Source organism: Artemia sp. Qi Xiang Cuo, chromosome 20, assembly GCF_049724085.1.
Source record: "Artemia sp. Qi Xiang Cuo chromosome 20, ASM4972408v1, whole genome shotgun sequence".
NCBI classification, from domain to species: Eukaryota; Metazoa; Arthropoda; class Branchiopoda; order Anostraca; family Artemiidae; genus Artemia; species Artemia sp. Qi Xiang Cuo.
In genome coordinates this window covers 47,791,176-47,806,308 of record NC_142813.1, presented here as the reverse complement: position 1 = coordinate 47,806,308, position 15,133 = coordinate 47,791,176, and the positions used below count along the sequence as shown (strand labels likewise).

Genomic DNA, 15,133 nt, shown 5'->3' with positions numbered 1-15,133 from the left:
TCTCTAATTTCACATTATAGACCCATTTCTCTTCTTCCTGTCATCTCTAAGGTTGTTGAAGGAGTAGTGTATTGTAGAATCTCTTCATTTATTTTTAGTACTAACACGACGGCAGGAAATTCTCTAATAACTAACCATCAGTATGGTTTTCGTCCCACTTTCTCTACCTCGTATGCACTCTCAGATGCAACAGAGTTTGTGCTTGTTAATCTGGACAAGGGCTTGTGTGTTTTGGGTCTATTTCTTGAATTTTCAAAGGCCTTTCATATGGTTGACCACTCTGTTCTTTTGTCTAAACTATCTTAATTTGGAGTACATGGTGTCCCACTAGAATGGTTAAGGTCTTATCTGACGGGAGGATCTCAGTATGTTTCAGTTAATGGTAATTCTTCCACTACTTTGCCTATATTGAAGGGTGTCCCACAGGGCTCTGTACTTGGACCACTTTTGTTTTTAATTTACATTAATGATCTCGTTGATGGTCTTCATCCCCTTGTGCACCCTATTCTTTTTGTTGATGACAGTAATTCTTTTTGACAGTAATTCGGATGACAGTAATTCGGATTCTTTTTGTTGATGACAGTAATGCTCAGTTAGGTACTCTACTTTTTTACGTAGTTCTTCTCGTAGATTTATTTAGCCCAAACGTTCATCTACAGCAGCCCAGAGGTCTCCTGTTTATAAATCAATTCAATTATGGAATTCAATCTCACCGGATTCCCGTTGTTTCTGTCTGCAAAGGCAGTTATTCGTCGTTTATTTCCATTTTAGTAATTTCTCTCTCCTTCGTTTATTTTCCATGTTTTCTCTTTTCTAGTGTTTCTCCTTTTGTGTTTTTCCCTTATATATCGTTTTTTTTTTTTTTTTTTTTTTTTACTGTATGGAATTGTTTATTCTCTTTAATCTTTATTTCATATATATTATTTGATTTAGAGTAATATTTATGGTTGTTTTAGTACTTTATTATTGTGTTGTAAGGCCCACAACAAGCCAAGCTTCTTGGGCTAAATAATTTTTCTTTACGTTTGTAATACAGTTTAGTATTAATAAAATGATTGATTGATTGATTGATACATTTAAGTATTATTCGGTAGCAGCAAGTGCCAAAATAAAAAAAAAAAAAAAAATTCAGCAGAATATCCGCAAAATAAAAAAACTAAATACACATGACACCAACCAGCTTAAAGAGGCGTAGCTTTAATTTGAAGGTGCACGGTTCACCATTGTTGCCGCACTGAAACCCGAAGAAAAATAAACGTAGCCTAAATCAGTAAATTACACAATACTTTCCTTCGCAAAAATTCAAACGCGGACAAATGAGCTTTTTCCCAGTTTGTTAATCCCACGTTATTTCAAAGCGGGTTAACACCCCCAAGGTTTACACTTATCTTTTAATAAGTGTCATTAGATTATGACACACAAGGCATCTAGTATAGGAAATTTTTATCATGATTTTTAACTAAACAAAAATTGATTTAACATTTGTTCTATAATAAAAATTAAGAAATAAAAGTTTTCGGAATCAGAAGAAAGAAAAATAAGAATTCTGTTGATATGTGTAAAGGTATAAACCATTTTAAACGGAATTTTAAACCAGAAACCATTTTAAACGGAATCACGTCTGGAAAAGTTATTGAAGATCTTTAGAAACCATCTCCAACTCAGAAACCAGAGACAATTTAATCGAAATATTGTCTGGAAAAGTCACCGAGGATCTCCAGAAACCATCTCGAACTCAGAAACCAGAAACTACTTAACAGAAATGTTGTCTGGAAAAGTTATTGAGTATCTCCAAAAATCATGTCTTACTCATAAACTAGAAACCATTTAACCGGAATGTTCCCTGGAAAGGTCATTGAGGAGCTTCAGAAACTATCTCTTACTCAGAAACCAGAAACCAATCGAAATCTTGTCTGGATAGGTCACCGAGGAGCTCCAGAAACCATCTCTTACTCAGACTCCAGAAACAACTTAACCGGAATGTTCCCTGGAAAATTCATTGAGAAGCTTCAGAAACCGTCTCTTACTCAGAATACAGAAACGATTTAACCGGAATGTTGTCTGGAAAGGTCAGTGAGGATCTCCAGAAACAATTGGTTACTCAGAAACCAGAAATCATTTAACCGGAATCTTGTCTGGAAAATTTATGAAAGATCACTATAAACCATCTCTTACTCATAAATCACAGGTAGTTGCATCGGAATATTTTCAGTAACGGTCACAGAATCTCTACAAAGACAATATGGAACTCATAATCAAGAATAGACTTAATCGAAATGCCGTCTGGAAAGGTTATCGAGAAGCTCCAAAGATAATCGCGTATTCATAAACCAGAAACCACTGAACCGAACCCTCGCCTGCAAAGGTTAGTGTAAATCTCTATAAACCATCTCTTACTCAGACTCCCGAAGTCATTTAATCGAACCGTCGCCAGTAGTAGTCACAAAGGAGCTCCAGAAACCATCTCTTACTCAGAAACCAGAAACGACTTACACGGAATGTTGTCTGGAAAGGTCATTGAGAAGCTTCAGAAACAATCTGTTACTCAGAAACCAGAAATCATTTAACCGGAATGTTGTCTGGAATGGTCACCACGATCTCAAGAAACCACCTCTTCTCTTTTTGGCAGCCAAAATAACAAAAGCTGAGGGGCTTGATCACTATGAGTCTGAATTCGTTGGATATAATTCTGTTCTAGCCGCTAAATTGAACAGAACTTGATGATTTCCATGAGTTTCTTGGACTAGAGAATATATCGTTTCCTGTTCACCAATTGGAAAACCCAGGGACCATCTAAAACTGGTTATGGCATATCCTGTGTTTTATGCATTTTTGGAAGATATTTACTAAAATTGATCAAGCAAAAATCCGCTCCATATTTTTCCGTTTTGCCAAATTTTTCTTCACCTTTTCTCCACGGCACAACACTGTCACGCTGCTTAATATTCTGTAATGTTATACCTTTTGAAAGATATTTCCTAAAAATGAATAACTCAAAAATCCACTCAACATTTTTCCGTTTTGCCAAGTATTTGCTTCACATACCCCTGTGGACAACAAGATTGAAGTCACATCATTGCAGATACAGAAATAAAAAAAAAAAAATACCACCCGTGGTTCAGTATCCCTTTTTGAATTATTAATGAGTTGTTGCTTTTTTCGCATGAGAACACTTCTATGCTGTTGTCAGTGTTTTAAAAATGTAAATGTTCGATTTTTTCTCCTTTATTACTCCGTCCTTGTAATACTGTCGTAAACAAGTTTTCGAAAAATAATTGACAAATGATTCATTTATGCAGCTATTCAATAATGAAATCACATGGAATTTCTTTTTGGCCTTTTGAAATTTTGTACTTAAAATATTTCAGGCCAAAACTTACAAGGGATTGTAATTAATTATATCAAGTTAATTTAAGGCGGTAAAAGAACGGACAAAAAAAAGAAGACTAAAATTCCCATAAAATAACATTCGAAGTCATCTAACCAGGTCAAAGCTGAAATCAGACAATCAAGAGAACCCGGTATCGAAACCTGTTCCTCCCCTTTTTTGCGGAAGTTTATAACAAGTCGTAGTAAATTAATATAATTATATCTTCTTATTGTTTTTATTAGAGTGAATGTCTCATTGAACCTAAGTTTAAGTAAAGTCGATTATATGAAGCCAGATAAAAAGAATCGAGCCGAGTATTGATAAAAATTATCACAACAGACCTCGAACCAATTGAAGTACCAAGGACATTAAACATGGAGCTATCTTAGGTCTGTTCATGATATTATGATTTTTGAATTATGTTTTGAAATAACTAGAATTATGATTTTTGAATATTTTTGTGTGTTTTGCAATTATGAAGTTTTTAAGGGCAGTTTCAAATTTTCGTCAGTGTTGCCACATTGAATCGTGGAAGTAAGTAAGCAATATTAATCAGCTAAATCTGTCCACGCTTAAACCCCAAAAATTAACAAATTATTTCCGAAGATCGCAACACTTTAAAAGTAAAGCTACATCTTCTTAAGCTGTTCGGTGCCATTTGTTTTTAGCTTATTTTTTTGCTGATTTTTTGCCCACATTTGTTTGTTTTTTTATTTGGCGCCAGCTACAACCAAAAACTGCATAATTACGTATGGAGGCATTTCTCATCAAAAATAAATTCTTGATTTTCCTCCAATTTCTTCAAGATACATATGGTTGTGTAAGTTTCCACTTAACCAATTAAGACAATCAGATATCATTTTCACTGTCATTGGTATATTCAAGGTTTTCGCTGTCATGGCCGCCAAGAAATTCTAGTATTCATTCCATTGCCTACGACATGCTTTCTTCCGTCTGTTTCGTCCAAACGCCACCGGCACCAAACACTACCGAAAACTGCTTCTAACTTGTGTCTTATTTCAAGTGTGTTATCTTTAATTTACTCTTCTATTATTCTGCGCATTACCCTTATAAAAACAAATAGGCGAAACTGAACTAAAGTAGCTTCATCCCTAACACTCACAGACACAAAAAAAATACCATGTAGCATAACTTACAGCTAACTGAAATCCACATTTGGAAGTAAAATCCAGCACGATTTGAATTTGTTTTATTCCACTGCCAAAGATCCACACTGATTTGCAGTGGCAGCCAGTGGCACTACCTATCAAACCCATCAGGATAAAACTTTCCTGTCTAATCAATTTGGGCTACTATTTCGCCTCTTACCCTTTTTAGCTGTTTTTACCAAAACCACACAACTACATATTGAGGTATTTTCATTAAAAACTGAATTCCCAAATTTTTCTTTTTTTTCAGATTTATATAGTTGCATAAATTCTTACTTGACCAATTTAAAGTATTATATTTCATTTTCCCTGTCTTTGGTACATTACAGGTTTTCGGTGGCACAACCTCTGTGGTACTCAGACTGCCCAAAAATAGTTATTCTACTAAGCCTATCTCGAGCAGCCGAAATTTTCATCCTTATCAGGTCAATCTTGAACACTTACCTTATCAGAGTTTAGGACCTTTTCTAGTTCGGTGACCACTGCTCTTCTAAGTAGCTGGTCCTCTGATAGATATTGCCACGTCAGCCATCTATCTTTCAATCCTGGACCAGTCATTTGATTCAATTTCTCTTTGCTCACCTTGAAACATTAATTGTAAAATTAAACATTGTAATAAGAATATCTATGGACAAAACAAACAACGAAAACAAAATATTAATTATAAAATCAAAGAAATGAATATAAAGATGACAAACGAGCCTATGGTCGGTAAAGGAAAAGAAGAGAACAAAAAATCAAACGAATATTTCATCCGTATATAGCAAGGCGTCTTCAGCATAAAAAAAACTAGAAATTTAAAAAATATAACCAAAAATATATATATATAGAACTAAAATAGACTAAAATAAAATATATAATATACAAATACTCAAATATACAATTGGCAGCTACCTTCACGAAATCTGAAAAGTGACTGGATTAAAAATTCAAAATAACAAATGAACCAGATTATATTATTGCGGCATAATTCACAATAATATAATTTCTATAAATATATTATTTCAGGCGAAATAATAGTGTTTTCGTCTGTCTTTTTTTTTCGGGTGTAGGTTCATGGGCGATATTTTATGTTTTTGGGAACATATATTGGAGTCCCTAAATTGGTTTCTTAACCATTTAAACAAGTTTGACAAAAATATTACATATACACTAGAGCTGGAAAAGCAAGAAAGGTTACCTTTTTCAGATATTCTGTTAAGAAAAGAGAGATAATGGTTTACTTTTATCAGTCTATAGAAAACCGACTCATAATGACATATATTTGAGTTTTCGTTCATGTCACCCAATATCAGTAAAAAAAGGAGATTGCCATCATTGGTTGATAGGGTATTTAAAATTTTTTCCCCGGAGTATATTGATAGCGAATTATTGTATTTGAGGGATATTTTATTTTGGCACGGGTATACTGTAAAATTTGTAAATTTCACAATTTGAAACAATTTCAAATATATATATTTATTACCTTACACGCCAATTCTTGAGGAGAAAACTTAAACAGATTTTATTGAAACTTAATATTGTTATGTTTTCCCTAGATCTCCCTCTTCTCTCTCTCACTCTCTCCCTTTCTCTCTTTCTTTCTTTATTTCTCTCTCTCTCTCTCTCTCTCTCTCCCTCTTTCTCTCTTTCTTTCTTACTCTCTCTCTCTCTCTCTCGGTCTCTCTCTTTCTCTCTCTCTCTCTCTCTCTCTCTCTCTATCTCTCTCTCTCTCTCTCTCTCTAAACCAGTCAGGCCATTAAGTTGCTTTAAACCAGTCAGGCCATTAAGTAATTTTCTAAATTCTGGGAAAGATAAGACAGGTAGCATTTTGACAAGTGGAGTGTATAGAATTCCTTGCTCTTACGGTAAATTTTACATCGATCGAACGCACCAAAAATTTGCGGAACGTTTTACTGAGCACCGGAATTTAATATATAATACTCTAAAATTTACAAAATCTCCAGAAAGTTTTACTTCAGCTTTAAGAGAACCCATCTTTTATAATCCGGACCATTTTGTACAGTTCAAGGAAGCAACACCTATTTCCAATGATAAAGGTTTCACTCAATGGGCTATGGAGGCATTAGAAATAATAAAAAAACATATATTCGCAGGCTTATCAATTAATAGAGATACTGGTAACATAGATATAGATCCTATTTATGATATTATTTTAAAAAATGAGCCCATCTTCAAAAACAAACTTGCAAAATGTCCAAACTGTTTAACTGTTTAACTGTTTATTTGATTAATTAAACATAAAAAAAAACATATACCCCCAACAGAGAGCGAAGATCTTAAAATTGGTTATTAATAATAAAAAAAAAATAAAAAAAAACAAAACAAAAAAAAACATTTTCTCATCATAACAAAAGAGAGAAAGAAAAAAAAACTGGTTAAAGAAAAAAACAAAAAACATAACAAACATAAAGAAAACAAACGCTGGACAAGTGGGGCACGGAAGGCTATCCCAACATGGGTAACAAATATAAACAAAAAAATAATAATAATAATAATAAAAAAATTTCTATTCCACCATCACAGGTCAATACATAATTTTAATATTTTCTTCCTTAGAACTGATATTTGCCGAAATGACTCAATTTCAATTCTATCTTTCAGTCTATATTTATTTGAAATAAATGGTATTTGGTATCTAATTGAAAAACTAGATCTTTCACAATTAACAAAGGGAATTCGATATGTTCCAGAACACCTAAGAGCCGAAGGAGGGGGCAGAATCAACGGAGATTTTTCATAAAAATAACTACTAGGATCTTGTATTTTAAAATGCCATATTGATATATCAAGTTCTCTTATGTGTTTCAGATCTAATAAATTCAAGAAAAGAAATAATGTTTCATTTTCCGATGCATCTCTAAGTTTTGATGGACGATGTAAAAAATTTCCAAGTATTCTCACTGCTTTATTTTGAAGGATCTGTAGGGGTTTTATATGCGTCGAAAAAGTATTTAAATAAATAATTGTGCAATAATTTAAATAAGGAGCAATCAAAGAATGATAAATTATTTTTAAAATTGAAAATGGAAAAACATGTTGCAAACGATACACAGACCCAATATTTTGCGAAAGTTTCACCCTTAAATGATCAATATGAGTTTGAAATGACAAAAGGGGATCAATAAAAACTCCTAAATAACGATATGATTGAACTCTACGTATTTTATGCTCACCAACTTGAAGCTCCTGACATGAAATTTTTTTAGTAGTACGTTTTGAATGACCAAAAACCATAAATTCAGTCTTCTTAAAATTCGGTACTAAATAATTAGAAACAAACCATCGATTAACTGAACTAACAGTGTTAAACAAATTTTTAATTAATGTAGATGAATCCTTCGCTTTAAAATAAAAAGCTGTGTCATCTTCAAATAAAATTGCAAGACCATTATTTCCCTGCAAACATCGTGGAAGATCATTAATATACATCAAAAATAAAAGCGGACCTAATACCGATCCTTGTGGGACACCAATATCTTCAAGATCATTTGAACTAGACAAATGTCCATCAGCATCTACCACAATTTTACGTCCATAAAGGTATGATCTTATTATTTCCAGTCCTTTCCCTCTTATACCGGAATTTTCCATTTTATCAAAAAGAATTTCATGGTTTAAAGTGTCAAATGCTTTTTTAACATCATAAAAAACAGTAGATACATGATAATTTCTATCTAAGCAGTCATTTATTTCTAATACAAGAGCTGCAACTGCTTGTTCCGTCGAATGGCCTGCCCTAAATCCAAACTGATATTTGGTAAAAAAATTTATTTTATCTAGATAATTAGTAATCCTTCCTTTTAAAATTTTTTCCAATACTTTAGACAATGGTGATAAAATTGCAATAGGACGATAATTATTTGTATCAGATTTATCTCCTTTTTTATGCAATGGTATTACACGTGCAATTTTCCATCTTTTAGGAAATGTACCTGAGAAAATACATAAATTTAAAATATGAAGCAATGGTTCAAAAATTACACCTGCAATATTTTTTAGCAAATTAGTTGAAAGTTCATCATATCCCAATGAATTACCATTTTTTAAATTCTTAATGACCTTTTGAAATTCTGCAAAAGTAACCGGGGCCATAAATATGCTCGTATCTTCAGTGGGCGGTAGATTTTTTTTATGCGACCTTGGGGAAGAAAGGTCAACTTCTCCTGAAACAACAGATGATCCAATACTAGCAAAATATTCACTAAACTTCTTAGCAACAGCTTGTGGTCCTCTAAATTCTTTACCATTAATATCAAATAACACTTCAGTGTGTAACAACTTTTTATTTCTTCCAATTTAATCTTTAATCAAACTCCAAGTTTTTCTAGGGGAATCTGAATTTCGAAAAGATTTTTCATAATAAAGTCTTTCACTTACTCTAAGGATCCTTACCAGCATATTCTTATAATTTTTAAAACGCGTTATATTTATTTCCGTGGGATATTTTATTCTAATTTTATATAAGCGATTTTTCTCATTAATAGATCTCAAAAGTGATTCATTTATCAAAGATTTTTTTGGGGTAAGTTTCTTTACTCTCTGGCTCTTATATGGGCAAAAAAGATCAAGATTTTCATTCATAATATAATAAAATTTATCTAATGATTGGTTCGGATCCTTCTCATCAATTACAGGACTCCAATCAACATCACCAAGCCCTTCTTTTAACCTTAACACATTTTTATGCGAAAAATCTCTACGCTTGGTTTGATTTTTTTTATTATGCGGAAAATTTATAAGAAAATCAGACATAATTATACAGTGGTCAGATGAATCATCAGGAATAATAAATGTATTAACAGCACTATAAGGTGAAAAAATATTATCAATAAATGAAAATGATGTATCAGCTATTCTAGAGGGCACAAAACATACGGGGTTTAGTCCATAAGATAGTGGGCCCACCCAAAACTGCAAAATATTTCTATCTATTCTATTCTGATCTGCAGATAGGAGTTTCATTAAATCAATATTAAAATCACCCATAACTAAATAAGGAGTATTAAGACTAGCTAATTTATCCAACATACTTTCAAAATGATTTTTAAAATCTATCCGGCTGGATGACGGAGTACGGTAAATAACTGCAATTAAAAACTTCCGATTATTTGGAAAAGAGCATTCAACTACACAAGATTCAAAAATCATTTCAATATTCATTGGCAAAAAATCAATCCTTATACGTGCTGGTATGCAATTTTTAATCAAAACACCTAGACCCCCTTGTTATTGTATTTTCAGACCTATTTGAAAAAATTGGTAATCTTTTACATGTATATTTTCAATTGAAAAATCATCTAAAAAAGTTTCACATAGGCCTAATATATCTGTATCTGAATGCGACAAAAAAGTTTCAATCACATCCTGCGCAGTCCTCCAACCCCGGCAATTCCAAAACGACATCCTACTTGTATTTACATTTTTTCTTACCAGCTCATTCATAAATATAAATTGATTTTTTGGGATATCAAAATTACTAGAAGTATCTTCATCATCACCAGCTACAATAGTTTGAAAAATTGACTGAAATGAAAGAGAATTCCGCTCAAATTCTTTTAACCTTGATGATGGAATTTCACGATTATCTCTATCCATTATCAAATATTAATCCCACGTTAAGAGCAACCATACCATGCCCCAAAACACCAGCAAACCATAATAAAAAATAACAATTAAAAAAAAAAAAAAAAAATAATAATCTCCATTCCAAGTCGTTTTCCCTCAGTACGACTAATCTGCGCAACTTTTAATTTAACCTCTATGTGGATCTAAACAAAAAAAAAAGGTAAAACAAAATAATAATAAAAAAACACCTTATATAAACTAAACATAAAAAAAAAACTTTCAATTTAAATGTTTTAATTCATATTACTTGGGCACATGAACTATTACTGCAACCCACGACATTACGACATTTGAACATCGACAGGGAATATAACAGGCACTTCCCTTCGGGCGATGGAAAAATTTTTATGAAAATCGTCAATCTCCGGTATGGCATCATTGAATGTGTATTTGGTAAACGAGCCGTCTGGTCTTTTCACTAGCAGATTCGGCTGAATCCCCTTCGATATCCAGGCATCAAATCCATGATCTTTTCGTAATTTGTCACGTTTCACTAGAAGCAGCTTTCGCATTTTACGGATTTCAGTTGGGACATCATCGCTGATGAACAGGTTGCTGTTGTTTCCAGGGAATGTCTTATCCTTAAGCTTGCTAGCGTTCTTCAATATGGCAAACTTATCGTCTTTTTTATTCAGTGTCACCTTCAAAAATTTACTGTTGCTATCATAATGAGTAACTGTGAAATTTACTTCGGGCATTTCCAGCCCGTGACGAACTACCTCTGTGGATAGAACTTGAGCGTGGTTATTATCCTTACAAGCTGCGTTCCATATGATGACATTATTTTCTAGCTTTGCAGCTTCCATTCTCACAATCCGAAACATATAATCTTCATTTTTCCTTCTTAATTCCATTATTTCATCCGTGCAAGTTTTTATTTGCATTTTGAGGCTAGAGGTTTCATTCTCAATCTTTCCAATTTTCGATTCAGTATTGTTTATCTTATTCGTTTGTAGCGATTGTTCTTTTTCCAAGTTATCCACCCTTGCGGTAAGAGTTCCTAATTGATTGTTGATATTGTCCAACTTATTTCCATTTTCTTTCACAACATCAAGAATTTGCTTAAAATCCGCAGCTAGTATCAATATTTCCGGTTTCGAGCTAGAACTGAGTCCTGAGGTGTCAAATGAACTGTCCATGCCTTCTTGGGATTAGTTCAAGTAATAAACCTAAACGACATAACTTTTCATAAAATTGTATCGCAATAATATAATCTAGTTAATATAATATATATGATTCATATAGTATATATGATATCTATAATATAGATTCATATATAATATAGTTCATATAACATATATTTCTTAGGCTCTCATTGGTTGATAATTTACCCAATACTATAGGGTCCACATAAAATGCATACGCTTTGAAAGACAAATAAGATTAGTAATACGTCATCATTTCTTAAGCTCTCATTGTTTGATAATTTACCCAATACTATAGATTCCATATAAAATGCATATGCTTTGAAAAACAAATAAGATTATTAATACGTCATCATTTCTTAGGCTCTCATTGGTAGACAATTTACCCAATCCTATAGATTCCATAAAAAATGCATACGCTTTGAAAAACAAATTAGATTAATAATACGTCATCATTTCTTATGCTCTCATTGGTTGACAATTTACTTAATCCTATAGATTGCATAAAAAATGCATATGCTTTGAAAAACAAATAAGATTAATAATACGTCATCACTTCTTAGGCTCTCATTGGTTGATAATTTACCCAATCCTATAGAGTCCATATAAAATGCATACGCTTTAAAAGACAAATAAGATTAGTAATACGTCATCATTTCTTATGCTCTAATTGGTTGATAATTTACCCAACCCTATAGGTTCCACAAAAAATGCATACGCTTTGAAAGACAAATAAGATTAGTAATACGTCATCACTTCTTAGGCTCTAATTGGTAGACAATTTACCCAATCCTAAACATTCTGGAAAGTCTAAATACTCTCAGGTTACATATTTCAGAAACATTTGGAATTTATTTCTATAAAATATTTCAATAAATTTTTGATTTAATTCAAGGTGTCACTAAATACAATTGTCGAAGAAGAATTAGCTTGATGTGTTTTTTTATTCTTTATGCACTGGTGAACGTAGGCTGGACAAACGTTTCCATTGCCTTATTTGGGAGCCAAGGAGTTTCCTTAGTGGTCGGAGCCATTTGTGCCTTTGCAAGCATAGACGCTTGAAAATAAGTCCTGAAGTGCCACTGTTTAAGCGTGACGTTAGAACAAAGTGTAAAATCATCGGTTCGTCAATGATTTGTAAATCATTCGTCAATCGTTCGTCAATGAAAAGATAAGTTTTTAAATTATTACTTGTCGGAGATGTGTGGACTCACGAATGATAAATTTAGTTTTAATTTTGGTTTTGTTTATGCACATGCTGAGATGTACATTTGTTTTTATTTTCTCTTTTTCTTTGCTCTATTTTTTATTAATTTTTTTGGCCTGTTAGCGCTTGTTTTCTTAATTTGTCCCATTTTCGTCTGAAGATATTTGCGTAGCCTTGTATTCCTCTTCACTTACGTATTTATTAAGAAAACACATCAAGTTCTGCTCTCCGTTGACTAGAATTGAAATTTGTTGTAACTGTTTGAATTAATAAATATTTACTTTAATTTTCCCTTACTTTAATGAAAAAAAGAAAGAATAATCCACGTCCAGTGAGATAAGGAATGATTGCAAATGTTTCAGCCGAGATCTCCACTCAACCGTCCGCAGAACAAATATGGTAAAAAAAAAAGGTAGATAAAAAATAAAATAAAAAGATGAGCCTTAAAAACAAAAAAGTAAAGAATAACAAAAAAAATAGAGAGATAAAATGATTTTCTCTTCGATTGTTTCCTTTTTAGGTTTGTCTTTATAGTTTGTTTTGTGGACTCTTATCTACTTTCTTATTCCTTTTGCACTGGTGATAGCTGAACGAGGGTCTCAGTTTTTTCAATCAGGAGCTAGACAAGAGTTTTCTGAATGACGAGAAAAAAAACTGAGATTTATTAGTCTCTTAGCCAGCATTGGCCATTGAAAGCCATCGGGAGTCACTAGTTACCTTTTACGGAGGAAAGGGTTACCTTATTATAAAGTTATTCATTATTTCCACTTCTCATGATATTCTTACTTTTTGTTATGCTCAAAAATTATATTTAACAGGTCCTGTAGGAGAAAATCTCTTTAATTCATCTTGTTTCCCTTTTTTACACACATATGTGAATCACCTATGTTTGTGAAATGTAGTACCTCAGAATTTTAAACAATTGCAACCTACAGCGCTATCTATCTATTCATTAAGTGGTCATGAAAACCATCAAGTGGTGAAAATATAGCGTATATATCTAGAAGCAAAACAAAAAGGAAACCCTCAAAAACAATAAAAGAAAAGAATATAAAAAACAGAAATATAAAAATACAGAACGATTATTCTCTTCTGCTTTTCTGGCTTTTGAGGTTTGTCCCTTTACATTATTTTGTGGACTCTTTTTTAATTTTTTTTTTCACTGGGGACAGCCACAGCCACAGGCAGCCACAGTGAGGCCTCAGATTTCTTAGTTTGGTGCCAAAGATTTGTCTAACGGGTAAAATTGAGATCTATTTGCGTTTCAGCCAGCACTGGCCATTGAACGTCAGCCTTGGATAATGCCCCCGGAAAATCTCCACATGAAAAATTTGGCAAGCAGAATTCAAGACAATTAAAAAGAATTTCGTATTGTAATCCGGTAAAGTCCCTTAATTGTAACATTTCCCCCTGGAATATTCAACCCCCCCCCCCCAAGGAAGATTCTCCCTATAAAAATCTAACCAAAGCACAACTTGGTTAAACAACAAGGTTGGGGGGTAAGGCATATCATATATTAAATGCCTAACCTAACATAGGTACCCCCCCCCCAAAAACCCCGAAAAACAACAGTTTCAATATTTTAAATTCAATGAGAAACCACGCTTTGCGATCAGCCTATTTGCGTTTCAGCCAGCACTGGCCATTGAACGCCAGCGAGGACCCACAAGTTATCCTTTATGGGGTAGAGCTGTATCATAATTTAAAGTTATATCCTATATAAGGGTTTCGCACAAGGCGGTTATAATGGTGTACTTTTTGTTTTGATCTGACGCTATTTTTAGGAGTTATGGGTTATTATATTTCTTAACATTAGAGGTGATAGAGGTGACACTTAACATAGTGCTAGCTACCGCTGCAACCCGGATTTGTAGTTACTTTTCCTCGGATTAGTAGCAACCACTATGGTACTGCACTTACCTGTATCTTGTCTTTAACAGAGCCCTCTAAGAATTTTACGGCCGAGTCCCAGTGACTTTTGTCGCTAATTGACCGATCTTCTAAGGCGTTTAACTGAATAACACGTAGTGCATGGGAGGCCTGAAAAGAGAGAGAAAAAAAAATGAAACAACTAAACTATGAACCTAGTTAAACATTACTGAATCTAAAATAATATAAATTTTCCATAAGCATGGTCCATTTCTCTCTAAGATGGGTCAAAAATTGGATTATCCCAACGAAGTTTAGCGGAGCTTCATTTTAATTTTATCGCCTCAGAGAGAGAGAGGGTGGGGTCTACTTTTTGTGTATTCACCTAAAATGATGTAAATGCAATCCCAGGGGGTTGAATCGATCCATCGTCTAATATATTACCTGAATAACACGTAGTGCGTGGGAGGCCTGAAAGAGAGACAAAAATAATACACTGAAACAACTAAATTATGAACCAAGTTAAATATAAATATATCTAAACTGACATAAATTTTCTATAAGCATGGTCCATTTCCCCCTAAGGCGGGTCGAAAATTGGATTATCCAAACGAAGTATAGCGGGACATTCACCGAAAGGTAGCTCTCAATACCTATTTAAGCCCCATTTATAATGAAGTAATTATCTGATCATTTTTAACTAAATAAAAAAAATCACATTTTGCAACCTAAGTTAATCTGTGAT

The 15,133-nt window shown here is 33.1% G+C and overlaps 1 protein-coding gene across 1 annotated transcript in view; it reads right to left on the bottom strand.

The window, feature by feature from the left end:
- Positions 1-2,599: 2,599 nt before the first annotated feature.
- LOC148940298 (dynamin-like GTPase OPA1, mitochondrial) overlaps positions 2,600-15,133 on the bottom strand; it is a 173,823-nt gene continuing 161,289 nt past the window's right edge. The window contains 3 exon segments of the mRNA XM_089106123.1: positions 2,600-2,701; positions 4,984-5,121; positions 14,440-14,559. Coding sequence (XP_088962249.1) covers positions 2,600-2,701; positions 4,984-5,121; positions 14,440-14,559 — 360 coding nt within the window.